Below are 27,445 nucleotides of genomic sequence, written 5' to 3' on the forward strand. Positions count from 1 at the left end.
GCATTGTCTGCCACTCACAACAAAAATGTGTTTGGGGAAAGGGAACAAGTGGGTAAACGTTTCAATAAGTAGAAAACAAGAGGGAAAATCCGAACGTCTAGAGAATGTTGGGAGCATTCCACAGAGTGCAGGATCTGGGAAGATCTTTCCAAATGAGCTGTAGTATTTACATGAAGCCAAACCTAGTATCCAAAATGAAAGAGCCCGTTTGATCTGCGACTGTTTGTAACTGGCTAGTCTGAGACACTGATATACTATTCTGTATGTTGGTTACTGGTGACTAAGACCACAACCTAACAAAATGCACAAAAGCATCTAAATTTTAAGCATGAAGGTAGTACGGTTGTGGTCAGTGTCTACTACACAAATACAAAAGGTCTGCATTTGATTTTACTCTGTCTTCTCCTTCGCACAGTTTAAGGTATGGTCATATCAAATTATTACAGCAGCTTCTGCATTCTTCTTACAAGCCAGAACTGCATACACACACGAATGTAAAGGTAGATAGAAAGTGTGTTTGTAATAAGAAAAGAAAATGGAAGGTTAGGCTAGAACTGCTGGACAATCTATGTATTTTCCTTTCAGCAGAATGTTTTTTCACTCACAAGCAGAGTATTCTAATCCCAAACTAAATGTTGGGGTTTACAAATTCCTTTTGCACAATAATCCCTTGCATACTACTAGTGCTACCAAGCATACCAAATTTAACTGATGTTTTCTAATACTCCCAGAAAGTATAATAAACCTGCCAGCATTCTGAGAAAAAGACAGCTGTTAATCAGTCTCTGTAGCAAGCTACTGCGTAACTAACGGTTTCATACATCTTGAATGACGTTTCCCCCAGGTGATTACTGAGGCAATAAGTCAAACACTTCATTAAGGAGTTCAATATGTTGAATAGATCATTTTTTAAAAGATGATGGAGCAACCCTAAAGTAGTAGATAATTAGCCTATTCTGCAGTTTGTCTTGGCAAAATTCCACATTCCAAAAGAAAATGAAAACTAATCCTGAAAAAATTCTGTTTCATGGTTATGGGTGTATGGATGTAAAAATTCTCAAAAACATGTGGAAGGTCCACATATAAAAATATTCTTAATCGTAACTTCTTAGTAGACAAAACTTGATATAAATTGCTTTGTTTCATTTAAACAACTTACTGCACGTTTAGCTGGTGTATATATAAAAAGAGTGTTACGATAGCAGATATCCAGATAAGTTTTCCCCTGCAATTTGTGTGTCATTTTAGTTATTCACTACCAAAGGTTTAAAGTAGGGATCTGCAAAGTTTCAAAAGAAACTGGACAGAGAGAGTTTCAGAAATATTGATATTACTCCAGTCCTTATTTCATATAAAAGCTCAGTACATAGAGCAGAAACTAGATGAAAAGTTCATTAGGAATTGGAGGCATAATGATCTTTGCTTGAAGTTAAATTGCAAGATTATGAAAGAAATTATTAATTATGTACAATTTAAGGATTTGATAATATAGTTTTAGTCATTTTTACCCCAATCATTTTACCTTCTCTTATTTCAGCATGTGTACACAACAACGGCTATAAATGGGACAAATTTTTGTACCTCAGCAAAGGATGTTCTCTTTGTTTTAGCAAAGAATTCTACTGCTATGGCATCCATTAACTGCTTTGGAGACTTTATCATTTTCCTAGGGAAGGTAAGAAAACACAATTTATAAACTCCGGATATTAAACTCTTAATCGTTAACTAAAAGGTCCAGTCTGGTAGTAATGAGCTCAAGTGGTAGGCCTAATTCTCTTTCCACGCATCATGAGTGAGTCTGTAGAGCTGCACGATAAAGGGAAAGGAAAATTCTTCATTGAGGAATTTAGTTTGTTCCTATTCAAAATTGTTGCATTGGCAACAACAGCAGCAGTATTATTTGTAGTAGCAATGGTATCCAGAGGCCCCCATCCAGCTCAGACCCCCATTGCATTAGGTCCTGAACCAACATAGTGAGAGATGGTCCCTGGCCTGTAGAATCTACAGGTTAATTTAAGATGAGGCATGACAAGTGGGCATAAATAGGAGGAGGACGGGGATGACCATAACAGTAATCACATGATTCTGAGGGGAGCACCACCAGTAGATGAAGTTAGGCTGATTCATCTCAGACCTTCCCACCCCATTTTGAAATAAATTAAGCCTGTTGAAGATTAGCCACTGAGGCATTTGCTTGGCTTTTTTGATGTGTATTCCAATAAACATAGATGACTAATTTTCTTTTTTTTTTGCATTTTCCCCCACATACAGGTGTTTGTTGTATGCTTTACTGTTTTTGCAGGATTAATGGCTTTTAACTACCATCGTGAGTTACACGTGTGGGTAGTTCCACTCTTGCTGGTTTCATTTTTTGCCTACCAAGTATCCCACAACTTTTTATCAGTGTTTGAAGTAGTTGTGGATACACTATTCCTTTGCTTTGTTATTGATATAGAAACAAACGATGGATCTACAGAGAAGCCATACTTCATGGATCAAGACTTACTGGTAAATTCCCATGACAAATGTACACATACAGCAGTAATCCAGTGGATAGAGTCCAATCCATATCAAGACCTAAGACTAAATATTTAGATCTCTGGCATCTCAATTTTCAGCATTTCCTCTAGTTGTGCTGGTCTCTATGGTAAGCCCTGTTAACACTAATTTTGAACATGCTTCATCTGTACCACACAGGCTTAAACCAATCTGTCTTGACCACACGCAGTAGGAGTCTTATGCCAAAATATGGTCATAGGTTCTTGATTGTAGCTTTCTCCCTCTCTACCAGATTGTTTTGGATTTATACCCTCATAATTAGCGTGCCCTAGTCCTGACATTGTGTTGTGAATCATTAGAAGGATTATGAAGACAACTTCAGTTTTAACATGTTCTCAGTAGTTGATGATGACAAAGGATATTTTTAGTTGCACCGAAATATGTGGAATGTTTAAATGTACATGTGCCTGCCTTTTCACATGACCAGGAAGGTTAAAGAAGTAGATGTGCTTTCCTTTCACACTTTTTGTCAGTGCTGTCTTTCTCCTGATATACCATGTGACAAAAAAAAGTGTTATCAAGCCATGAGAAATCAACTCAGCAGCCAGAATGAGTCGTATTATGTGGTTGTTCTGGATGGATTTCTTGAAGGACAGTGCTATAATTTCAGATTTAAAAAACCCTTTGTTGTCCCATGTAATGTTTATAGAATTAAATGTAAAAAAAGGCTGCCTGAATGGGTTTCATCATTTGAGCAATATGCAGGGTTTAAGTTAACACTTAAACACATATTTAAAAATCAGCGCATGCTGCAGTGCTGTCCTGAATAATGGTACCTTCCTGCACTGAAAACTCTGGAGCCTTGCTCTCCAGTCACCTTAGAATAAGAGACCCTTCCAGCAATCTCATGCTAATTGCCAAATGCCATAATATGTCTCACCTGAATTTTTCCTGGAGATGGTTTACAGCCTGTACTGTGCAGCTGTCTTAAGATGCTTCTCTCACTCTTCATAGTAGCTTGTTTTTTGCTGTGGTCTTTGCTTCTTGTGCAGCTAGCCATGTCCTAGAAGCTAGCATGAAGGGAAGATTTCTAGTAAGGAACATAGTAGAATGATTCCTGCCCCTCAGTGTCAGTAATTTCCTTCCTGGTCTTGCAGAGTACATGCTTGGTATCAGCCAGCATCCTCACCCTGGGAACTAGCTGGTTGATCAAAGATTTAAAGTTCTGGATGACCTTATTCTTATTTCCGCTTTGTAGAGCTTTGTGAAGCAGAGCAACAAGCTAAATGAGGAGAAAAAGCACAGAAACAGGAAAACCCTCCAGAATAGTGATGATGGGACAGAACTCCAGCCTATGGTGAGACAGCAATAAAGGCTGTGCAACATGGACGTCAGATAACGGTCGTCTCCCATTGTGCGCTAAAAAAGACTGGGCATAGACTGTAAATATTTATTTCCTGATCCTGGTTTGTTTCTCTATCCTCCTCCATCATCATCAGTGCTGACACAAGAACATCTGAGCTAGTTCCTAACGGGGCTGGATTCTGGCTGTATGTGGCCAGCAGTGAATTTTTGCTGCTGTAAAATGGACAGAACTGACTTTTGTGCTAGCCATTTTTCCCCTGACCCAATGTAAGGAGCATATCAGGGAGAAAAGGGATGGAGAAAAGGCTTCCCTGGAGCTGGAGTAGATTCCCAGCTTCCCTGCACCAAGCAGTGTTCTGATGAAGGGAAAGGTTTGGCCACTGGTTCTGAAATGACCTTCTGCTGTTGTTTAAAACTGATGAGATTCAAGAAAGGAGAAGTGCCCCAAAGGGCTATTTCAGCCGTGAAGACTATAAGAATAAAGCTTACTGGTTGACCTCAATGGAGCTATGCCAATGTATTCCAGCTGAGGACAGCCCCACCATTTAGAACTGTGATTGTCACCGCCCCCCGAGGCCAGGAGCAAGAGCTGGCTCATAAAGGTTCTGCAGTAGCAGTTGCTTTTTATCCTGCTAAAGTGCACTAGGGACAAAAATAAAATCTATCTTTTGGTGACTATTTTCTTTATTTATTCTAAACATCACAGTCTCTGGCACTGTCACTTACACTTTATTCTAAGCATTATGTTATAGGGAAATAATAGCCTAAGTCATTGGACTGGAATGCACAATTTTAAGTTTTATTATGTTCATATTTCCTTCCTCTTTTATTTCAGTATTTCATTATATTTAGCTAAAAAATCAGAAAAGCATAGAAGTGGACTGTAAAACCAGTTTCTTTTTACCCTTACATTTCATCAAGGGCAGTCCTGGATTTTCAGATGCATGAATGCTGCTTATTCTTTTGCAGATTACTTTTAAGAACATTTGGATACAGATAACAAGATCAGTGCTACATATTTGACACTCTTCTCTCTGGGTGTAGGCTTGAACTTGAAATGGACCTGAAAGCATACAGGCTAAACTGCAGCAGCAAAACTCAGACAAAACAAAGTGAAGGACACAGATACTTTGGGACAAAGTAACTTAGATCTGTTAATAGTATTTGTACCTCTTGCACTGAAGAATTAAACACAGTCTCTTCATACAGTAGTGGATTTTTCATCATATCTGTCATTATTAAAATGTAAAAGAAGTTAAGCTGTTTCATGAAAATTACAGTAATAAAGTTCTTCTGTCAGATCGGTGGTGTTGTCTGAAAACAAGGTTGAAGAGCTATCCTTCTGGTATCAAGCTCTTCAAATATGTCAGTTCAGGTACCTCAGTAGTAATTCTGCATGCATCTGTGTAGAAAACATGGCCAATAGTCCTTGGATCCACAGATGCAAAACATTATTGAGAAAATGCCTTGAGATCATTTCCACCTGAGTTGTTCAGTAGTGCTCCACAATGGCTGCAGGCAATTGAGAAGCAGTACTGGTCTTAGTGGAAGGAAACTGCAGTCTATTCAGCTAGGAGAATGGCTATGAGGTATTGTATACTCTTGTAGGTAAATGTTTTGAACAGTTAAGATTGTGAACAGCCTTTAGTTCTTCTCTGAATCCTCGTACTTAAAAGTGAAAAATAAATAGCCACTTTGAACGTGACAAAGAAAGGAGGAAAGATGAGCTCAGACTTGGTTATGTTCAGATGAAGCTGTAGGAGGAAATCTTGAAGAGAAGAGACATAATGGGAAGGGGTTGGGATGCCAGGTTGAAGTAGATGTGGGAGCATTTTCCTTAGTATCTGACAGCTGAACCCATAAGGAAAGGTTGAAGAAATGGCAAAGAATAGAAATCTGTGGAGCTGTTTAGAATAAAGGAAAAGGAGCTAGTGGAAATAGTTCAGCAAAGTTATAAATAAAGCTCCCAAAAGTGGGGGGGGGGAGAGGAGTTGTGTCATGGAGTTGTAAAATTGGAAGCTATATGTTAATTTTTCATGGTCTCACTGTTCTGTGATCCCACAGATAGGGAGACTGTCTTGGGATGCAACTGGAAAGGACTTCAAATGCTCATAGTGTTAGAATGAACTTACTTAATTCATCTAGATTTAGCCATGATGCTATAATTTTATTCAGCAGAACAAAATCCTTTTTTCTTTACCCATCCCCCAGAGCTGCTTGAACCTTCAGGCTGGGCTGAGTGGGAAATCTGAGCATGTCTTTTAAAAAAATTCAAAGGTGATACAGGTGGTTTCAATCTAGGATCATTTTTTTTCAGGTAAGTGAAAATTTTTGTCTTTTCCCAAAGAATAAAGCAAGGATTTTGGAGGGACTAAATTCAGAAGTGAAAGCTGACAAAGCAGGGAAGCTCAGTTAAGAGACAAAAGTAGCTGATGTCCTTGCTCTACATAGCAGACTAAGACTTTTTAATCTCTTAGCAGTTGTTAAGAGCTGATTCCTCATCCTGGTGTAGTTTTACTGTCTTCTGTGCATGCTGTTGTATCATGAGACACCTTAAAGAGTTCAGGAGCTGCTGAGAGAAAATGGTAATGCTATGGAGGAATGATGATGATGAGCAAACAGGGAAGAGGCATCATCTTTTGTCCCACCTGCCAGACAAAGGGAGGGAATGGTAGATGATGCTATAGGATAATTTTCCATCTCCTTTTAAATCCAAATCACCTTTATAACTGTATGTAGACCCTTAAATAGATCCTTTTATCTATAGAAGTCTTGTGTACACTAAAATAAATACATTTTTCTAACAAGTCTGTTACATTGTGGAAGTTAAGCTTTACAGTGTTTAGTTCCCAAACAACATTAGCACTGAATTCCTAGACATTGCTCTAGTGTATTATCTTTTCATACCTTGTTTCTTGATTGCTTTATTCTGTATAGTAAAGAGAGGTAAGTTAGCTGTGTTAGTTTGAAGTCAGGTAGGTGGCAGGGGAGTCTCTAAGGTTATCACCATCCCTGCCTTGTGTCTGTACAGCAAGTGTTGTCCTTTTTGCACGGCTTTATCTGTTAGTGATGGTTGCAATTTAGTTGCACATTTTAATGCGCTTATGAATTTGCCTTTTATAAGAAAGCAGTTTCCCAAATTGCCTGTTAAATACACATTCTGAGAAATAGAAAACATTTGAACAATGTTCTTGCTTTCAGGTTAAGGCTTTCAGTCTCTTGGTCTTGTTCGATTGCTATAGTTACTTTTCAACATTCAATTTTGGCTCTCAGATAAATGAAACACACAAACTGAAATTCTTCCTCCCCCCCTTTTTTTTTAAGAGCCCAAGACACAAAAGTAAAATCCAGGTTTTCTTCCAGGTGTTCATGCACTGTCTTTCCCAGCTCTGCCTCCTTAAGGTGAAGGACCAAACCCAATCACATGCTGCTGTGGTGGGGTAAGGCTTTCCTTCCAGAGAAATCTCCAGTAAAGCTACTTCTGAAGTAACAGCAGAAATAAGATAAACACTTATAAGAAGTGATAGAACAAAGGGGGCATTTATTAATAAACATAATTGATTTGGGAAGAAGAAAGCCAGGCTCTTTTTTTGGTTAGTCTGGAAGTTAGTAGTAATTTCACTGATCCACCCTCTCCTTTGTTTCCATTCAACACCTACACTGCTGGATAAGAGTTGTGTGAATTTGGGCAAGTTTAAGTCTTAACCTAGTAAGCTAGGCTTTTCAGAAAAGGTCAAGGGAAGGAGGTAATTCTGCTATATACACTTCCATTTCATAATTGATTAATTACTAACTTCAAAATCATGATGCCATAAGCTACTTTCACAACCAAAAATGCAAAATGAAATGCACTGAGGAAAGCAATTGCCTGTCATTATTTTCCAAGGTAATGGATATATAAGGAATTGGATTTAAAGACTGAACCTACATCATTGAAGGCTAATGGGGGTTACACTTTGACTTAAATGAGAGCAGCAAGTTGAAGATTGGGCTTTTTTTAAGGAAAGTGCTAAAAATTAATCAAAGCAATCAATGTCAGTCATAGCACTGCTTCTAAACATTTCATTTAACATGCAGGTTTTCAGAAGTCACCTCCATGTATATTTGAATTAACAAGCTTGACACTATTTTCAGAAAAATAAAGTAAATTGAGTTTGTAGTGGGTAGTTGTGATGGGAAATTTCTTCCCATCTTAGCTAGTTCATCTGCTAGCAGTTCTGTTGACACAGAGCTACTTGGGATGGTGAGTTAAAATATAAATAGATAAGGTATCTCTAAGGTACATCTCCTATCCTACCTTCCAGCTAAACTTGAGACAACATGCCATCTCTCATCAAAAATAAGTATCAGGAACTAATTGAATGAACTACAGACGATTTTATGTCTCTCTACAAGTCCAGAATGTTTGAGTATTAATATAAAAATGTTTTACTTATGTAAAGGACATCAAAGGGCCCATCTAAAATAAGAACTATTGGGTTTGCTTCTGCCAGAAGCTGTTTAGGGGGTGAAGTAGGGAAGCAAGATAAGCATGTGCAGAACCTGTAGTTAGACTGCTTGCCCCCTTGTCCTTGTCATAATATACAGGTCCCTAACCAAGCATATAAGCAGTCAGTGATGAGCAGAGGAAACTGCTGTGACCACTGTACTCTGGGTGAGATGTGCGGAGTGATCCAGGGATCTTGTATTGAAAGGAATCTCTCAAGCAGAGATACCCAAAACTACTACACTTGAGCTGTTCTAGATTAAAATGTTCTTGACTGTCAGGGTAACTTCCAGGGCAGCTCATTTGTTTGTGTAATAAACTAAACAAAATCTCCAGGTACCTTCAAGAAAAAATTTATTTATAAAAATACAATGGAATCAGTTGAGAAGTGTGGCAATAAATACAGTTCAAGAAAGAAAAAAGCATTTCTACATGGATACATTATGGCACAATAAAAAGTAAATGCACCAAAACATGGGTTCTTTGTTGGCTCAAGACTCTGTACAAGCTCCCTTTTTAGTAAGACAACTATTTCTAGGAGTTTGGTCAGTTTAGATAATGGAATGAATACACTTAGTCACAAATGCACATTTACTGCATCTAATGTATGACTTTAAACATTACCAAACAATACTGTAGAAACAAAGTAATGATTTTAGATCACTAATGCTGCATCTTAGATGTAGTTGGCAGAAACCATATTAACTTTAAGCATGAAAGTCCTTTGTCTTTCATTTACTGCTTACCAGGTGTCTGCATAAGTAAAAAAACAAAACAAAAAACAACAAGGCTTTGATGTGGTATGTAACATGCTTATTCAGTAAGAAGACTGAAAATGCATAGCTCCTAATTAAGAGACTGGCTGTACAAAAGCACTCCCCCTTTCACAGTATTCCTTTTTACTTCATATGCAGTTATTGGTTATGCTGTAGACTACAACTGTTACAGCACTAAAGGCAACTAGAGAGGGAAAGGGCAGAAAAAGGAATGTATGTAAGGCAATATTTCTTTAGGTACATTAAGTATAGTGTAGGGAAGATGGGTAACAATTCCACAAGGCTAGTTTCGTTTTTAACTGAATAAAATAATGGACTAATATTGAGCTTTTGATACAAATCTAGTAATCAATGCCTTGGTCACTGTACTGACCATGGTAATCTCTTTGATAGTCATCTTGGTACTCTCCGTGATAGTCATCGGGGTATTCTGCCTGATAATCACTATCGCTGATTTCTGACCCATTAGTTCCTGTTCCTTGGCTTCCGTTATGAATTACTGGTTCTGTTGGTGCAGCGCAATATTTGGGGTCATACACTTGTCGTCCAAGCCCATACACACTCATCCCCTTCTGGGAAGCCACTTTGTTGGTGCCCATTTGTAGTGAAATAGTAGAGTTGTCCACAGGTTGTAATATATGCTTTTGATCATAAATGTCTCTTCTGGTCCCTGGTGCCAGCATTCCAGCCTAACACAAAAACGTGAATTTTAAGATAGCTTTAACAAAGTAGCATTAGGATAAATCTACCCCAAATCAATTAAGTGTTGTAACCTAATTTCAGTAAATTGTGGATGCTGAACTAATAGAAAATGTCTTTACACTGTTGTAGAAACCCAGTGAGAGAGAATTAACTCCATAACTCACCCCATGGGACAGGAAAACACCTGGCTGGAGGGAAGGGGACACACTTTCTGAAAAGAGTGCATCTGACATCCAATTATAGTACAACCCTGGCAGCAATCTTTCGTTTCAGGTTGGTTTTCAGTATGTGAAGTGACATTTTCTAGCTCATCACAACTTAAGCAAGGACAGAGTACCTTTCACAGCTCCTGCCTTGCTCCTTGCTGAAAAGAACTTAAGGGCCAGCAGGTCAGCTGCCAACAAGGAATTTGGCTCTTTCCAGTTACTTCAAGATACCATTAATGAAATCTGCCTTCCCATGCTCTCACCTGAGGACTCCCCATTGAAGCCACTCCTTCAGTATGCCACTGGCCTGCTCGCCAAAATTAGGCAGTTTCACAAGAACTGATTTCATGATATATTACATGACACGCAGCGTTGCTTACCTGACTGGCCCCTTTGTTAGTTCCCATCTGTAGGCTAATTGTTGTCTGGTCAAATGGTTTATCAGTTTGCATTTTTGGATCATAGAGATGTCTTCGAGTCCCATAAGCAGTCATACCTGCCTGGCTGGCACATTTATTGGTTCCCATCTTTGTTTTTAAAAAAAAAGAGGGAAGACATGCAGTCTGTGCAGTGAGAACTACTCCAGGCAGACAACGACAAATAATCAAAGTCACTGACATTAGACATGTGCACTGAGCTTCTCTGAATCAATATAACTGATCTAAATGACCCATTTCAGTGATGGCATGGAACATGTATCTAACATTGTACTGATTAGAGCTAGTTTACTAGTTTCACATGTGCACCAAGGCATTCTTGAACTGTTTATTTAATGTGAAAGGCTTTTCTATCATGTTACTAAAAGTTTGTTGCAACAGGTTAGCTAACAGGTTCTGGACTTCTGGTGTAAGAAAAAAAAGGGAAGAAAACTTCTGCTATTAAAGCAGCACTGTCTCCAACAGGAATTTCTAATTTACTTCTAAAATATTTGCTTGGACAAAAGAGTAGTAATTAGGAAGCCGAGGTTTCCTTCACCACCTTTACTATATTATGGATTTCATTAGAAGAGAAAATCCTTTTAGCTGTCATTTAATGTAAGAAATCTTACCAACCATTTACAAAAACAAAAAGCCTCGTGGTTTGAAAACAGAATGAGAATTTGCTCTAGCTGAGTTTGCATTTTTCATGAATGACACTTCAGGAAACTGATCTATTATATTAAAGTTTGTGGTAAACCAAACTAAGAGAAAGCATCTTCTGATATTTACCTGTAGGCCAATTACACTTTGACCAGCCTTTAGTTTTCCTGCATCAAAGCTCCTTGCTTGCTTTTCTGCATATTTGACACCAATATCAATTGTAGTGTGGAATCCTTTGGTTTTTGCCTAGATAAACAGAGAGAGACATTCAGCTTTCAAGTTATATGTTATTAGGGTAATTCCTCAATGGAGTTGCACCCCTGTGCAAAGCTGAAAGCAACTACAAGCATGTGTCTATATAATGCAAAACAGTACTGTGCTGCCCTAGCTCCTGAAAGGAAAGCAGTAATTTCATGTGTGTGTCACCTTGATTGAGCCAGGAATCTACACTCCTCCTACGACACAGCAATTCTAGTCCTTCCAAAATTCAGAAAGGAATAGGAAAAATTGGGAGCTTGTGCATCCAGGCACCCCAAGAAATCTACACACCCACAGGAAGAGTAAATCTAAAGGCAATGAAGCAGTGAACCTCAGTTTTCAGACTTCATCTTCAGCAACAGTGGGCTTGGCTGCCATGCCCTGTCACAGGGCAAAAACTTTAGATATAAGCCACCACTGGATGCAAAAGGAAATAGCTAAAAGGAAATACAGGGTTTTGTAACCTTGTACTTTCCCCAGGACAAAACAGACTGATCAAGAGTGTCCCACTATCAGAAACCCCACTGCATCCAGCTTTTCTGGGGGCCGATCCATCAGGATTCCAGAAGTTTTCTTCAGAATCTTACCTAGGATTTGTTGGAAGTTCCTCAAGATGGGTTGCATGAACTATTTTGGGCTCTAAGTAACCAAAATTTTTCAACAAAACTGTCGCAGAAGTTTCTAATCAGCTCTGAGTGGCTGCTGTGGTGGAGATTCAGCATGAATTAATGCTACTACATTAACTTTTCCTGGTGCTCGTGTGTATCCAAGGGCCGAGCAGAGCTCTGGTCTGTTAAAAACTGCAAATTCATAGCTATACCCCTTCCTACTCACCATCCTCACCTCACACAGAGGATACCCCAAGATCCCCAAAGTAGGACTTCTTCAGTACCTCCAGGAGAAGCTAGCTCTATCACTCCTTTCTTCCTGATCTATGTTAAGTTTTCTATGCTTCCATGATAAAGAGAACACCCTGGAAAGGTGCATGCACCCGAGCTGTGTGAGATACATTTTATAATATGTAAATAAAAGAACTTACCAGACCTGCTAGTGCAACCAGTGTTGTCTGTACTTGAGTCATGTTCCCATTTTCAAAAAGATCATTTGCTTCAAAAATATCATGTGGCTTCATACCATAAACCTGGATGGCCTTTATAAAATTCCCAATGTTCTCCAGCTAAACAGAAACAAAACGGTGAGCTGCACACTGAACATTTCATTCTCGAAAATATTTAAAACTGCAAAATGTATGGTAGGCCCTTTTTTCAAGGTTAGGATTTTGTCAGAGATTAAATAAAGTAAATACAGGCAGGGTAGTTGAAATGACTAGTAATAATCAGGTTGTTTCTACTTGGTTCTGCATTTTGATTTTTTTCATTTTATATACTAAGAATTCATCCAGACTGGGAGCAGTCTTCATCAGTGTAAAGTCCATTTCAAATGCCTTTGATATATTTTTAAATGGTTCTATTTTTTTTTTATAAAGTTTGTTTGTGGTAAAGTGGACTGCTAACTGGCTTGCAGTACTCATCTAGAACCAGCAACAGATAAGGCAGCCAACTTTGCCCACACTAACTGCAGTACAGCTTTTACAAGAGACTGGAAGCATAATATAAACCTATGGCATGAGACGGACTACTCCTTATAAAGAAATGTATAGTCTAATTCTGATTTCAACTTGCATATCTTGAAGATACATATTCAGTCATTTGTAACAAAACCTTTTAAATACGATTACTTCGTTTCAAGACCGCTCTCAAAAACCCAAGCTTAATTGAAAAAAAAGGAGACATTTATTCCTGTTTTGCAAGAAGCCACCTCATGCAGCCACCCTGAACATTACTGCTTGCAGGGCAGTGTATTTCATACGACTCCCAACAGCTCTGGCTGAATGGAAAATTCCAATTAGGGTTTAAATAATACACAAGTTGAAACACCCCTTGCTTTTAAGAAAAGACATCTTGGCATACGGTTCCATTTTTCCACTGAAAATTTGCTAGTACTTCATGTTTTTTCAAACATTTATACTGACATACTACTTGGAAGGCAATCCCACTACATTAGACATCGTTTATTTATTCATTTTCTTAAAATGTTCACATACAGTTAATCATACACTGGCAAAATATAAGGAGGAAGATCTCCGTCTTTGTTATTTAGAAGTAATAAAAGGAAGCGGTGCTTTTTTTTTTTCTTTTGTTTTTACCTGATGCCAATTTAGTTTAGATTGATTGATTTTCTTCACTGATCCTGGCTGCAATTTATTTATAAGTCTGGAGGAAAAAAAAAACAAAAACAAAATGCTTAAACAATGAAACGCACTTTAAGACCACTTGTGTAGATGTTACATAAAAATCTTTACTGTTCATGCTATACTTGTGCTGACTTGAGGCAGAAGAGTAGAAATTATTTCTCATTAATGTTAAAATGCTGATTTTCAAAGCCAAGTGATTTGGCAAGTCTAATGCATAGATCAGGAACGGAATTTAAATAGTGAGTACTAATGATGATTTTCATAATTCTTTTGATGAAATACCAGAGATCCAATTTTCAATTCTGTTTGTTACTTCAGGGAAGAGGACTCTGATATGGAAACTGTCTTCCCCTTAGTAGCAACTGTTTTCAGCCAAAGGACTGCACTGACCTGTTCAAAGGGGAATCCCCATCTTGTGCTCTCTAGACACAGGAAAGGGCATAATGATTCAAGAAAAGAATGTTTCTTACTCGCACAGAATGATACCATCCTTTAATCCCAACTGAAAGTTGGCTCCGATGCTCAGCCCTGTAACCTCTTCTATCCAGTTGCGTAGATCATCTTCTACTTGTGGATCATACTTCAGTGCAATCTGCAATATAAATCAGTTAGACACATCAATGTCCTTTGTCCTGAAACATTTTAATTCAGCTCTATAATGCTAGTCTGCAGGCCAGGATATTCTGTAACTTCTTGGGCATGTCTGTTTTCTGATATTTGTAAATAAAGTTAAAAAAAAAAGTGTAGCAGATTCAGGTAAACACCGTTTAATGTTAGAAATACCTTGAAAATATATAAAATAGGGTTAGCACCTAACTAAAGAATATTCCTTTTCATATATACAAGTCAAAAAAGCATCTTTGGCAACACACAACAGAAGCTCTAAAATTGCAGCAAGGAAAACAGGATTAAATATGAAGAAAAGGCATTCCCCTTGCAAGAAAGTTTTGGATCTTGCTTAGATAACAGATTAGACACATCATAAAGAATTTTCTTTTTTAAAAAAAGGTCAGCACTGGGTGGAAACAGTCCTTTGTTGTTGTTTTAGGATTTACAATGAACCCTTGTATGGCTTTCTTCTGCCTCTCCCTACTACAGGAAAGTTTGCTGTTGTAGGGTTGTATAGGAACACTTATGGGCTTGCAGAGTGTAGGATCCCACGGTATACGGCTCTCTCGGGAGAACTCCAATATCTGTTTTTAGCCAAGGGGGACAACAGATTTGTACTCTATAGGATCCCAGAACAAAAGACTTTCTCTCAGGAGAAATGGGACATGTTTACACCCTTAAGTACAGCTCTGCCTTTGTCTTCTGCCTGACTTCAGACTAACACTGCGAGTAAGCTATAACAGCAAAACTTCCCTCATGGAGAAATATCTTTGGCCCACGGAAGGCACCTTTTTCCTAGTCGTTTATACCAAGGATGGATAAAATACAGCCCACGATCCAGATTCAGCCCATTAACTAATTTTATCCAGCCTGCAGTCAGCTGAGGGCTCTGGCTGCTGTGTGATGCTGGGGAGGCAGGGATGTTTCCACCACACCAGGCAGGCAGGATCGCTTTCACTTGGCACTGATTCAGCGGTGTCAGCTGTAGACCTGGGTAGACACCCCCAGCCCCAACTGGAATCTGCTGGCCGTGTCCACAGCTGATGCTGGCACCTGCCTGGGGCTGCTTCTGGCACACTGGGTGGGTGTTGGCATAAGTTGTGGGCACAACCGGCGGGTTCCAGGTCGGGGTGGGGACCAGGGCATGCTACAGTTCTAGGCAGCACGGGGATTGGGGTGAGACTGAGAAATGCAGCCCTTGAGAAGCTGATTAAGTGGCCCTCCAGCCCAAATAATTGCCCTTCTCTGGTTTATGCCATTTTAGCACCTTACCTAAATGTGGTTAGGCTTTTTTGTGACAACTTCCATGAACAAATTTAAATGAGATACTTGACTGTTGGGTTTACCAAAGTGCAGATTATAAACCTAATCCTTCTGACCATGGAAATCTGCCCAGATGAACTAGAACTGCATTCTGCTTCTTAACAGGCTTGTAATATGCTATATATTTAAATAGGACTGAAAATTCTGGACTTGCAGTTTACTCTCAGAACAGCACAGAAAGGGCTGTATTTTTAGCGTGATGCTGATCAGACTAAATCTGAGTATCAAGGTTAGAAATGAACAACTACATTTGCTTTTTTAACTTCAGCAATCCACAAATGCTGGCAGACTACGAAAAGAAAAACCTCCCCAACAAACTAAACTAATAACATATTTTGATTCCTATTTTACCTTCTAAAAGGGGAGTGGAAAATTTCTATATCCCTGGGTTTGCTTCAGGGATTTTCCAAGTGTTCTACTCATCTCACGGGGTTATTTATATGGCAGCAGTTATCAGGAGTCCTGGTCCAGGTCAGGACCATAAGCCCTCATTCTCTTAGCTGGCCTCAGAATAATTTGTTAGATGTTACCCATCCTCAGATTTCAGCACAATATAAGAAGTATAGTTCCTATTTAAAATGTTATGTCATTCTCCTGTTTTATAAAAGTGTTCTGCTTCTCTTGTAAAACGGCACCCTGAGCCTTCTTGGGGAAGGCAGAATATAAATCAGCTAAAAGTACAAGCGAACAGTACTGCAGAAGAGCCGAGAAGTTCTCGTGTTCCACCTGGTCTTAGAACAGGACTGTCCAACTTCTGAGTGGCTTGGGGCTGCAGGTCCTTCCACAGTTCCAGGCGGGCTGCACACTATACAATGTTGCTGAGCCCCACCTCCTGTGCCAAAATCCCTCGGTGGGCAGGGCCCTTGACTGGCATCCTGCCCTCAGAAGCAGTGGGAGCCTGGGGGAGGAAGAGGGAGCCCAGAGACTCCAGTGGCACGAGCTGGACAGCAACGGTGTGTGTGGGGGGGGGACAGCAGCCAGACAGGAGTCTGGTGAGTCCAGGTTAACCCTTCAGGGGGCCACACATACCCATTGGACAGCCCTGTCTTCCAAACCAAGAGAAAGAGAAACATGACCAGATAATTTTTCTTCCCTGAACAATGTCACAAGACTGCAAAAGTTACTATTCTACCATTCTTGTTTGATATTATAGATAAGACTAAGAGACTTGCAGGGTTAGCGAGAGTTCATAGCTCTGTAAAGGCAGCAAAACTAGTTTTACATCCTGGAAGAGTCTTGACAAAAAATGGACTGAGTGACAGAGCTGATAGGAACTCTGCCAGGGTTACAACAATCACAATCACAGCTAGACACCATGCCCTTCAGTTCAACAGCGAAGACAACTGTTTCAAAATTCATTCTTCAGAAAAAGTCATGATTGAGGCAGGTAGGATTCAGGTTTCATAGGTTGGAAAATTTAAATTGTAATGCTGAAATACAGCAGAGTAAATGCTTTATTTCTTTTGTCACTTAAGACATTGTTACAGACCTACCCAAGCAGGCATGTTGTATAGTCTCATTTATCATTCAGAAGCAACACAGCCACAGTCATTCTCGTTTCATGCTTACTAATGTTTACCGTCACTATGCGGTAGGGTCAGCCTCAGCATTTTATAAAGAAAGGCTGTAAAATAATTCTTTGGAATTCACTCCAATTTTTACCAATTTACTTTTACATAACTTGTATGTGGATTCTGGTCGGCCCCATATCCCACAAATCTTCTGCTTTCAGCTCTACTGCTTAGTCTGCAAAGGCTTTTTCTGAGTTCCTTAACCGGCCCAATGGCTAGGTCTCTTAATAAACAAATCTTCAACTCTGTATACAAGCTACCTCCAACTTTCTAATATATCAGTCTGGTCTTCAAAGTCAAAGATAATTTTATTATTTAAAACAGCTGCAGACAAAATGCTTTATTTTACAAAGGAAAAAGAAGAGAAGCCATGTCTGAAAGTGCAAGGTTTAAATTACACACTCAAATAAGCACCAAGTCTGGGGTCAGTATTTCATAGAACAAAATATTCAGGTTAATGACTGACACACGGCCACTATACAAGACCCCCTTCACTGTCTCCCTTAAAATTTTTTAAAAGAGATAACACAGTAGCTCACTTGGATGGGAGAGTGACATTCAAGCAACCTTGCACTTTTTTCAACTTCAAATCTAAGATCTGCTAAAAGCCTATGCTTTGCCCACCCTTGGTTAGAAATTTAATTGAGGCAACAACATGTGCCTGAGTTTGCATAAAGTCTTAATTGTGTTAAACCAGGAGGATAGTGCTAACACATTTTATCATTTCAGTGATGATCAAGACATCCTAGTACAAAGTAGTATATACTATTCCTTGTGATCAGCAATTCATTTTTGTACTTTAAATACCACTAAAAATTCCCCAGCCCAATATGCTTCCTTTTTTAAAGGATAAGTAGAAACTATGTTGAATAATCATGCAGGGAAATACTGAAGATACATATTTATCCTCTCAGAAAAAACAACCTTGTGCACACGCTATGCAAGTCAGCGAGGAAGGGCATTAAAGGCTATAATTTGCATAAAGCAATTTGTTTTCCGTTTTTATTTCTAGACCACTTTTTTAAAAAACCTATTAGAAAAACATTCTTTGTCAAGTAGTAAGTACATTCCAAGTCTGATGTATTAAAATGAAGTAGTAAGCTGAGCATGAAATGCCTTTCCTTCAACCCCATAGATAACTAAGAAATAGCCAGACGGAATCCTACCAACCTCCCAAAAAACTTATTGACTTTGGGTGGAAGGCACACATGAAAAATGCAGGCCCAAGCTGCAGTTTTTCCAATGGTTTTCATTTCACGTCTATTAAGACATTTAAAGTGCCTTCTAATCTGTAAGCATAATGTTTATCTATGGACATGCAAAAAGGCGGGGGCGGGGGAAATCACATATATTGTGAAGAGTCATATCAGCACTGAGTGCCAGAGTTACTGTCAGATCCAGTGATTACATGGTAATACAATATTACCATGATTGCTGCTCTGGGATTACATGACTCACTGATGGCACTCGATGGAGACTAGGTGAAAAACTAGACTGTATTAGGAGTCCAAGGGAAGAATGGTGGCAATTTCTTTCAAGACTGTTATATATAAAGCATCCAAAAAGCCTGCTAGGAACTGCAAAGAGCTAACTGAAAATAAGCTCTAAATATGTGACAAGCGGTTAAACAATAGGGAGTGTATGTGTTATGAAGGCACAGAGGATCAAGGCTACTACCCTGTCATACTGAAGGTACAGATCTCTTGGTCTTAGTGACGCAGGATAAAGAGCTCTAATAATAAATTAGGAAATATTTTCAAGTTTTCCATATGCAATCTGCCAGATTTTTTCCAACTTTCTTTTTGATGTTATCTAGGAGGAAAAAACTGGAAGCTTTAATTCACTGAAAAATTCTAAGACTCCTTTTTTCCATTATTACTAGCTTGAGAGCCAACATCTGATCCTTTTTAAAGTGCCCTACTTACAACTGAATATGTTCAAAAGTCTTTACAATTACATCTGTGGCAAAAGAAAGCATGTTCCAGTAAAGAAAAAGAAAAAGAAACAGTTAATGAGCTTTATCTACAGTACTAATTATGAAGCTGCTATCAGTCTGGTATTTTGGAAATCCTTCTAGAAAATGACTCTGTAAAATGTACATGGAAAGCTTAAAGCAAGAGAGCAAAAGAAGCCTACTGAGCACTACAAATTAATTTCAGCAAGCAAGGTCATAATTAAATGAATGCTGTACAATTAGAAAATTAATTAAAAATAACCTGAATACTTATCTGCATCATAGCACAGTCCTTAATCATACCATTGCTCAAATAGCTCACCGATTACAACTTTTAAAAATATTACATGTATACATAAAACTTTTAATTCCTGCATACTTGCACTACATCATGGAAAGGAAAGTAAAACAGACTTCCTAATATTATTTTCTAAAGTAGACATTAACTGCTTTTGTCAGCACTTGCATAATTTATATGTTTAAGCCAGAATTTCACTTCTTTTTGAAGACACGTTTCTAAGCATTAATATCTCAAGTTGCAACAAAGGTATCTAAGAGTTGGCAGTTTAAGAGTTTATTACAAGGAAGTATATGTAATTTTCTTTTTTCATGTTATCTACTCTCAAATTGTTACAACCTCAAATACTAGATGTACTAAGGCACAGTTAATCATTACACAAAACAGTTGGTTCAATAAAAGATACACCCCCCCAGAAAAGGAAAAAACCCTTTGATTCTTGCATATTTCCTGGAACATCACAGCTACAACACTCCAACCCTATCTGAGGAAGCAAGAATTTTAAGTGTGGCTGTTCACTATTAACTGAAAGAAGTAGTTAGCCGTGTTAGCCTGAAGTTACACAGGAGGCAGGGCATGGTGGCACCTTCAAGTAACTGATTTCATAGCATCTGACTACATTTGCTGTCACCTACAAAAACTTCCACTTTTCTAAATGAAAAGGTATTATCCTTCCCTGCCTTCTGCCTCTATTAACTGGAAGTATTTTCACTGAAAAAGGCCAAATTAATTTATTTTATCACTGTCCAAAGAACTGTGAAAGTGTGCACTACTGAGTTCAAGATGTCTTATAAATTCATGTACAAACCCAGGGGTGGGCAGGCAGGCAGCTGCTGCAACTCTGACTCTGGCCCTGAGCCTAGGTCAGGACCAGAGTCAGACCCAAAGCAGCCTCCTGCTCCCTCCTCTGCACTTTTGCCCGTCCATCTACCCCTTTCCACCAGTTCAAGCTCAGTTCCCTCCTGGGGAAGGAGTACATGGAAACTCCATCCCCTGCCTGGCCAATCAGCAGTGCCAACACTGCTGCATTATCTAGCAAGGGCTAAAGCTACCATGTGCTGTGCTCCGGAGTGGGACTTAGGCCTTCTCCCGACTTGTATGAGCTCCCTTGCAAGTTCAATGTTGCATCAACAACAAAAAACAACAAACAAAAAACAAGACAAACCACCACCACCACGCTGCAATAAAAGTAAGAACTCTAAGTAATTTTAGAGTCTGTCATCTTAATGCCATGTAGGAGATGTATGCAACCAAAAGGGAGAAATTACCTAAGTGATGACAGAGGAAACCATCTTTATATTCAGGATACTGGAAATTCAACTAAACCCCCTCCAATTTTTCAGTATGAAAATGTCATGTTACTTGTAAACAATATCAACTAAAATATTTTCACTTCTTTCTAAATTTTATTTCCTGGAGGTGGTTTAAGGGGAGAATGGATACCAGAACTTAACATCCACTGGATGCCTTATGCAAATGGGGAAGTACAAGGGAAAATGTGGTACAGCAGGAGTTGTCAGCTGGGGGTACATGCGGGCAGGTGGGAATGGAGCGCCACCACCCACCACCCTGCGCCTCTGCCTCCCAGGAGCAGGGACAGGGTGGGGAGGGCAGCAGTGCCAGCTGGGACGAGGGTAGGGAGGGGGAAAGCTTACACACAGCAGCTGCCACCGCTTCCCGTCACCTCGTGCTGCCAACACCTTGTGTCTGGCCGCACACCCCACACCCCCCTCCCCACATCCCGCCACCGGGGGGCCACTTACTAAAAATGGTTGAAAATCCCTGTGGTACAGAGATGATGTGGTCAGAGTCCCTGGGAAGCATGGGGGAGGGGGTCTACAGCAGGGAATGCACAGGGGAGACTGCACAGGTTGAGGGTGGACTGCAGGGGAGATCACACAGCATGAGCGGAGCTCCTGCTACTCTGGCTGGGCTGCAGCCAGAGCCACCGCACAGGGATGGGAAGGGGTGGGGAGAGTGTAGGGGAAGGAGTGGTTGGCAGGGGCAGGGCAAGTGGCTGCGGTCTGCACTTGAGATCTACAATAATTAGATTCTATATATGGAGAATTGTAATAATTTTTTTCATGTATAGAATAATTATGGGGGGAGGTCCTTTTAAAATTTGAAGTTGTCTTGGCTTTGGATAAATTTGATAGTAAAGAACACTTAAGGTTAATATCCTAATTTAAAAACATAGCAATACTTCATACTGTCCATGATCACAAATGGACTTTCACTTGTTCTTTATTGTACCGCTTTTCAAAGCATACACTTTAAGGACTACATATGCCAGATTTGAAGTTTAAGAAGTTCAGCTGCCATTATGGCGGGGAAGGGGAAGAAATACCACAACAATTTTAACGAAATGGAATTTTTAAACTAACACAACCAGAAGAATTTTAGGGGTGCACCAATAAAGATTTTTTGGGCCAATACTGATGGCTGATTATTAACAAGCCATATTGGCTCATACTGATCCAATTGTCAATATGCAGCCCGGCAGCTTAGGAGAGCTGGTAAGTCTCTTAGTGGGGGAAGGGGCAGATCGAGGCCACTGTGGTGAGGGAGGGTGTGAGGCTGGGGCTGGTTCCGGGACAGAGCCATGAGCAGCAAATCCAGGGGGCGTGGGGAAGGGGGGGGTAACTCTCACCACTGCACACACCCCCGGGGGAGCCATGGGGACATGTGCCCCCCTGATCTGTGTGCAGGGTAAGGGCGGTGCAGTGCCAGGCTCTTCCTGGTGGGGGGGCTGGGCTGGGGCTGTGCGGCAGCAGTGGCACTGGGAAGGGGGGGGGGCTGCCACTGCCGCCTGTCCCGAGTGCAGCCCCAGCCCCGTCCCCCAACACTGGGAAGAGCCTGGCACCACCCTTGGCCCCAGTGGGAGACCACCCTCGCCCTGCACACAGATCTAGGGGGGCATATGCCCCTCATGCCATGGCTCCCCCAGGGATGCATGCAGTGGTGGGAGCTGCCCCCCCACTCACATCGTCATCCCACACCCAGCCTCAGCCTCACTCCATCCCCTCAGTTGTTTCCCCCCTATCCTTCCCCCCCCCCCCACACACACACACACTTACCAGCCAGATGCTGCTCTCCAAGCTGTCAAGCTGACCACATGCATGCTGTGGCTACACATGCGCACAGCATATACTGGTGACATTATCAGCCACATCAGCCAAAAAAGCATGCTGACTGCCAATAACATCAATTTTCCTTTTATCAGTGCCAATACTATACGTACCTCTAAAGAATTTTGCTCCAACTTTCAGACAGCCACCAGAAGGTAGGCACAACCCAAAAATATCAGTACCAAGAACAGTGAGAGTGTGGTAAGTGAAAGAAAACAGTATGATGACACTTTTAATCAATCACCTGGGATGCTTCATATCATCTCACCACATCAAAAAACTATGAGTGACTAAGTCTTAAAACTCCCCTTTGAGATGGGCTTTAAAGAGCAGTCAGGTTAAAGTAACTTGCCCAAGGGAATGCCACAGTAACCCTGAGCACCAGGATTGCAACTTAAAACTCCTAACCAGTACACCATGATATTCTTATACAAGAAGGACAAGGTGACCACAGCAAAAGCAACATCTACCACATCTACAACCTTTTCAGTCTTGTGCGCTGTAGCCTCTCTTGTATTTGAAGACGGAATGATATAAATATTGTAATCTTTACCTAAGGAACTTACTCTGTGAGCATGAATTCAAGTCTCCTAATACAGGTATCCAGCACAGTTATTTTAAACATTAACAAATCTAAGACACATACAGTTATATGTATACCTACATTTACATGGTAAGTTTACTGTGCCTGGGAGCAGCATACCACACTACTCTGTCTGGGCTGGAAATAATGTAACAGCATCCATGCAAGCACCAAGCACAGGTGAATTAGCATGGGAAGAGAGGGAGCAAAAAGCTGATTGTCACCAGGCAATAACAGTTAGACTGGCTGGACTGTCATAGCAATGCAGCTGTATTTCTTTTGGTTTATGAGGCAACTTGAATGATGGGGCTGGACATGCTTGAAGGCACAGCTCTCAGGCTTGGTAAGTTTAAAAACTTCCCATGTAGACATGGTCTCTCATATAAATATGAGCAGAAAAATAGTATGTTGTCATTTCATTGCATCTTCTGTCCTTAAAAAGGAAACCAGCTGCACAACTCAGAGCAGAGACATGGCTAGAGCTTTTCCTCAGTGTAAAAAAACAAAACAAACTAGCTTATGCGTAAGCCTCCTTCCATATTTCTGATGAAATAATAAAATCAAGAATTAAATACAGTATTATCACATGTGAATATCCCTACTGGGAAATTCGGCAGGGTGCATACACTTGCTTAAAATGACATTTAAAAAAGGTGGTTTTTTTCCTAAGGAAAAAAAAGAGAGATTGAAAGGACAGGCAGAGAGTAGTCTGGAGTATGGGAGCATATAATTAAATCCAGATTTTTATGCTAATATTCTGTTCACACACCACTAGCCTTATGGTAATACAGACAAATAAAAATAAAAATCTGTCCAGTTAAGTTTAGGAAGTTGTTTTGTGGACCAAAAAACTTCCTTCATGGAAAACTGGATTTACTTTCTAATTCTGACTCAGAACTTAAGCCAAGCTTGCTTGTTTCTAATGTATATTTGCCTTTAAACTGGAGACTGCTCAGGACACAGCCTCAGCTTCTACCAGTCAAACAGGCAGGCATCTGGTTTGCTCTGGTCTCTGCTGGGACACTCTACCTTCCCTTTCTCCACTGACAAGGAAACAAGGGGGAGGAACAAGCTCAGGGACTTTCTTGCCTGGTATACAAGGCTGTTAGATACTAAAGCTGTTGACAGCAGCTGCAAAAAGCTCAGTTCCAACTTCTCAGAAGGAGTGGAAATACTGGAGCTGAGGGGGACAAAATGGATTCACAAAAGCTTCTCTCCGACAAGTCACAAGCAATGTTAATGTCACAAGAAACTAGGAACTACCAGCCCCAAAATAACTTCATAAGAAGCTTGAAAAAAGAGCTGCAATGTAGTGGAAACATGACTGTCAATCTGAACAGCAGAATTTGACATTCAGACTCTGATTTCACTTACAGTAGCTCCACCAGCTTTAGTTATCACTTCAACAGAGACCATTTCAGTTCGTATCTTCACAGGCCACATGTAAGAGTTTAGCACGTTGCCAGAGTGAAGAAACATGCAGATACTATCACAGAAACTTAGAAACACCTGTTCTCAAGCAAGTAGCAACTCTTTTCCTAATCCATAATTCATGTCACTGCTTTACTCTTTACTTTTGAGGCAGATTTTCTTATTTTAAAACGTAAATAATTTAAATGTTATAGGATAAAAGTGTGTCTTAAGCTGTCAACCTAAACAAATGGAGAGAAACAAGTAATACTTTTCCTGTGTACTGCCTTTTTTTTAAGTCAGAAAAGTCTTCAGATATAGTGTAGTTATACTGGCAGATCACACTGTCTACAGAGTTTTAGTTTCCACGGTTACAGGTTCCTTCTCAAACCATTAAGATTTGAGTTAATTTTGATCAGATCAGCATTGGGAAGGAGTGAAAAGATACTCAAAAAAGCTAAATTGGGGGTGGTTTTGTCAGTTTATTTTGGCTTCCAAAAAGTAAACTTTTGTCTAGCCTAAAATTCCTATAGGAGAAGCTATAAATGGAAAATGAAGGGGAGAAAAGCAAATGTAATTTAAAATACCTCCATTTTGACCAAGCAAAAATGGTACTTAAAGAAATAAGAGCAACTATGATGTGAACCACTGTCCGTTTCAAAGAACGTTTTCTTGCAGTTATAAGCTATAATGTTCAGTGTGCTGGCAGAAAACATGCTGAATAAGTCTAATGCTAGAATACACCCTTACACAACAAAATGTTCAAAGATATCATGCACTATGTATGCTTGACATCAGTGGTATGATTTTTAGTTGTATAAAAAACAAAACAAGCCAGGTAAGCTCACAAAGCTGCTTGAAATCTCATCAATTTACAGTTCTCATCACTGGAAACTCTCCAGCTGCCGTCCCCTCCCCCAAGCTTATGTAAAAGTTAATTTGGGTTGTAACTTCAAAAGAAAAAGAGGGGAGGGAATTGAATGACCAAAACTAAATCTGAACCTCCTAAACCTCCAGCATGTTTTGGGGTCAGTTTAAATGAGTCTTGCAGCAAATGTGTTTCACATTATTTCCATAGTTATTATACAAGTAGAGGCCCCGTAGCCATATACTGGTGAACAGGCAAAGGCGTTCCCAAGCAAGTGAGGGAAAATATTCCATTTTTTCCTCAGTCACCTGCTATTTCATTCACTATTCATCCAAAAGCATTTAAAGAATTAAATCCTTTTCATCACCCTTATCTCCTCCATGTTTTTTTTACTCCTGGCCTAACTTGGGTGTTTGCCCCTGACATTGGAAGCAAATGGACTGACCCTGAAACTTTGTGTCACTTGTATGCCGTGTAAAACTAGAAACATCATTCTGGTCCTGATCTGAAGGTAAGTCCTCCATCTGCCTCAAGTCATCTATGCCCAGCACTGATCAGAGCTCCAACTCTTTCTAATGGACAGCTGGCAGACATCTTCGCAAACACATGTTGCAAGAAGTTAAAAAAAATTAATCTTTTTAAAGGCTTTTGTACTTCATGTTGACTGTCCATTCCTGGCCAGATTAAAAGGTTTCCCCGTTACTTTCAGTCTATGAGTAATATTCTAGTTCTTTACAAAAGCCTCTAACAAACTATATATACTAACAAACATTATATATATAGTTTCATAGTTGGTAGGGTCGGAAGGGACCTAAGCAGATCATCAAGTCTGACCCCCTGCCTTGGCAGGAAAAAGTACTGGGGTCAAACGACCCCAGCAAGGCGTTTGTCTAGCCTTGTCTTAAAGACCCCCAGGGTAGGAGCCAGCATCACTGCTCTTGGAAGTTGGTTCCAGATCCTAGCTGTCCAGACAGTGAAGTAGCGCCTCCTGATATCTACCCTCTGCCAGCTTGTGACCGTTATTCCTGGTCACTCCTGGTAGTGCACGGGGGAACAAGGACTTCCCCGCCCCGCAACGCCTGCTGATTCCCCTCTGACTAGTTTGTAACAGGCCACTAGATCCCCCCCCAGCCTTCTCTTGTGGAGGCTGAACAGGTTCAGGTCTCGTAGCCTCTCCTCGTAGGGCCTGCCCTGCTGCTCCCTGATCATACAAGTGGCCCTCCTCTGGACCCTCTCCATGCTGTCGACATCCCTCTTGAAGTGCGGCGCCCAGAACTGGACGCAGTACTCCAGCTGCGGCCCCACCAGTGCCGCATAGAGGGGAAGGATCACCTCCTTGTCCCTGCTAGAGATGCACCTGTGGATGCATGAGAAGGTGCGGTTGGTCTTCCTAACTGTGTCCCCACACTACTGGCCCATGTTCATCTTGGCATCAATGATGACTCCAAGATCCTTTTCTGCCTCTGCACTGCCGAGAAGGGAGTTCCCTAACCTGTAGGTATGGTGCTGGTTCTTCCTCCCCAGGTGCATCACCTTGCACTTGTCAGTGTTGAAACCCATCCTGTTCTCATCTGCCAACCCTGTAACCTGTCTAGGTCCAATTGCAGCCTATTCCTCCCTTCTAGCGTGCCCACATCCCCCCACATCTTGGTGTTGCAGCAAATTTGAACAGGGTGCTTTTTACCCCCTCATCCAAGTCACTGATGAAGATGTTGAACAGTGCAGGCCCGAGGACCGAGCCCTGGGGAACCGCGCTGCCCACATCCCTCCAGGTCGAAAATGACCCGTCCACCACCACTCTCTGGGTGCAGCCCTCCAACCAGCTGGCAACTCATTTGACTGTGTGAGTGTCGACACCACAGCCCCCAGTTTCTTAATGAGAACGGGGTGAGAGACAGTGTCGAAGGCCTTCCGAAAGTCCAGGAAGACTACGTCCACTGCTACCCCTGTGTCTAAGGATTTTGTGACCTGGTTGTAGAAGGCCACCAGGTTGGTCTGACAGGACCTGCCTCTAATGAACCCGTGCTGGTTGCCCCTAAGCATAATCTCCCCCGCTGGCCCCTTGTGGATATGTGC

General features: G+C 40.6%; 2 protein-coding genes across 7 annotated transcripts in view; one reads left to right on the forward strand and one right to left on the reverse strand.

Annotated features, from left to right (window-relative positions):
* SLC44A3 (solute carrier family 44 member 3) overlaps positions 1-5,163 on the forward strand; it is an 83,817-nt gene extending 78,654 nt beyond the window's left edge. For 5 of the 6 annotated variants that reach the window (XM_090047974.1, XM_090047975.1, XM_090047978.1 and 2 more), the window contains exons 13-15: positions 1,538-1,675; positions 2,272-2,508; positions 3,758-5,163. In XM_090047974.1, the coding sequence (XP_089904100.1) occupies positions 1,538-1,675; positions 2,272-2,508; positions 3,758-3,871 (489 nt within the window). In that variant the 3' untranslated portion in view covers positions 3,872-5,163. The remainder of the gene's footprint in view (positions 1-1,537; positions 1,676-2,271; positions 2,509-3,757) is intronic. The other variant, XM_090047977.1, reaches the window with a different exon arrangement.
* Positions 5,164-8,687: 3,524 nt separating this feature from the next.
* CNN3 (calponin 3) overlaps positions 8,688-27,445 on the reverse strand; it is a 35,765-nt gene continuing 17,007 nt past the window's right edge. The window contains exons 2-7 of the mRNA XM_090049402.1: positions 14,096-14,217; positions 13,578-13,644; positions 12,411-12,548; positions 11,243-11,359; positions 10,415-10,561; positions 8,688-9,815 (exon numbers count right to left, since the gene is read on the reverse strand). Coding sequence (XP_089905528.1) covers positions 9,468-9,815; positions 10,415-10,561; positions 11,243-11,359; positions 12,411-12,548; positions 13,578-13,644; positions 14,096-14,217 — 939 coding nt within the window. The 3' untranslated portion in view covers positions 8,688-9,467. The remainder of the gene's footprint in view (positions 9,816-10,414; positions 10,562-11,242; positions 11,360-12,410; positions 12,549-13,577; positions 13,645-14,095; positions 14,218-27,445) is intronic.

Source organism: Crocodylus siamensis, chromosome 5, assembly GCF_052110815.1.
Source record: "Crocodylus siamensis isolate JL-2025a chromosome 5, ASM5211081v1, whole genome shotgun sequence".
NCBI classification, from domain to species: domain Eukaryota; kingdom Metazoa; phylum Chordata; order Crocodylia; family Crocodylidae; genus Crocodylus; species Crocodylus siamensis.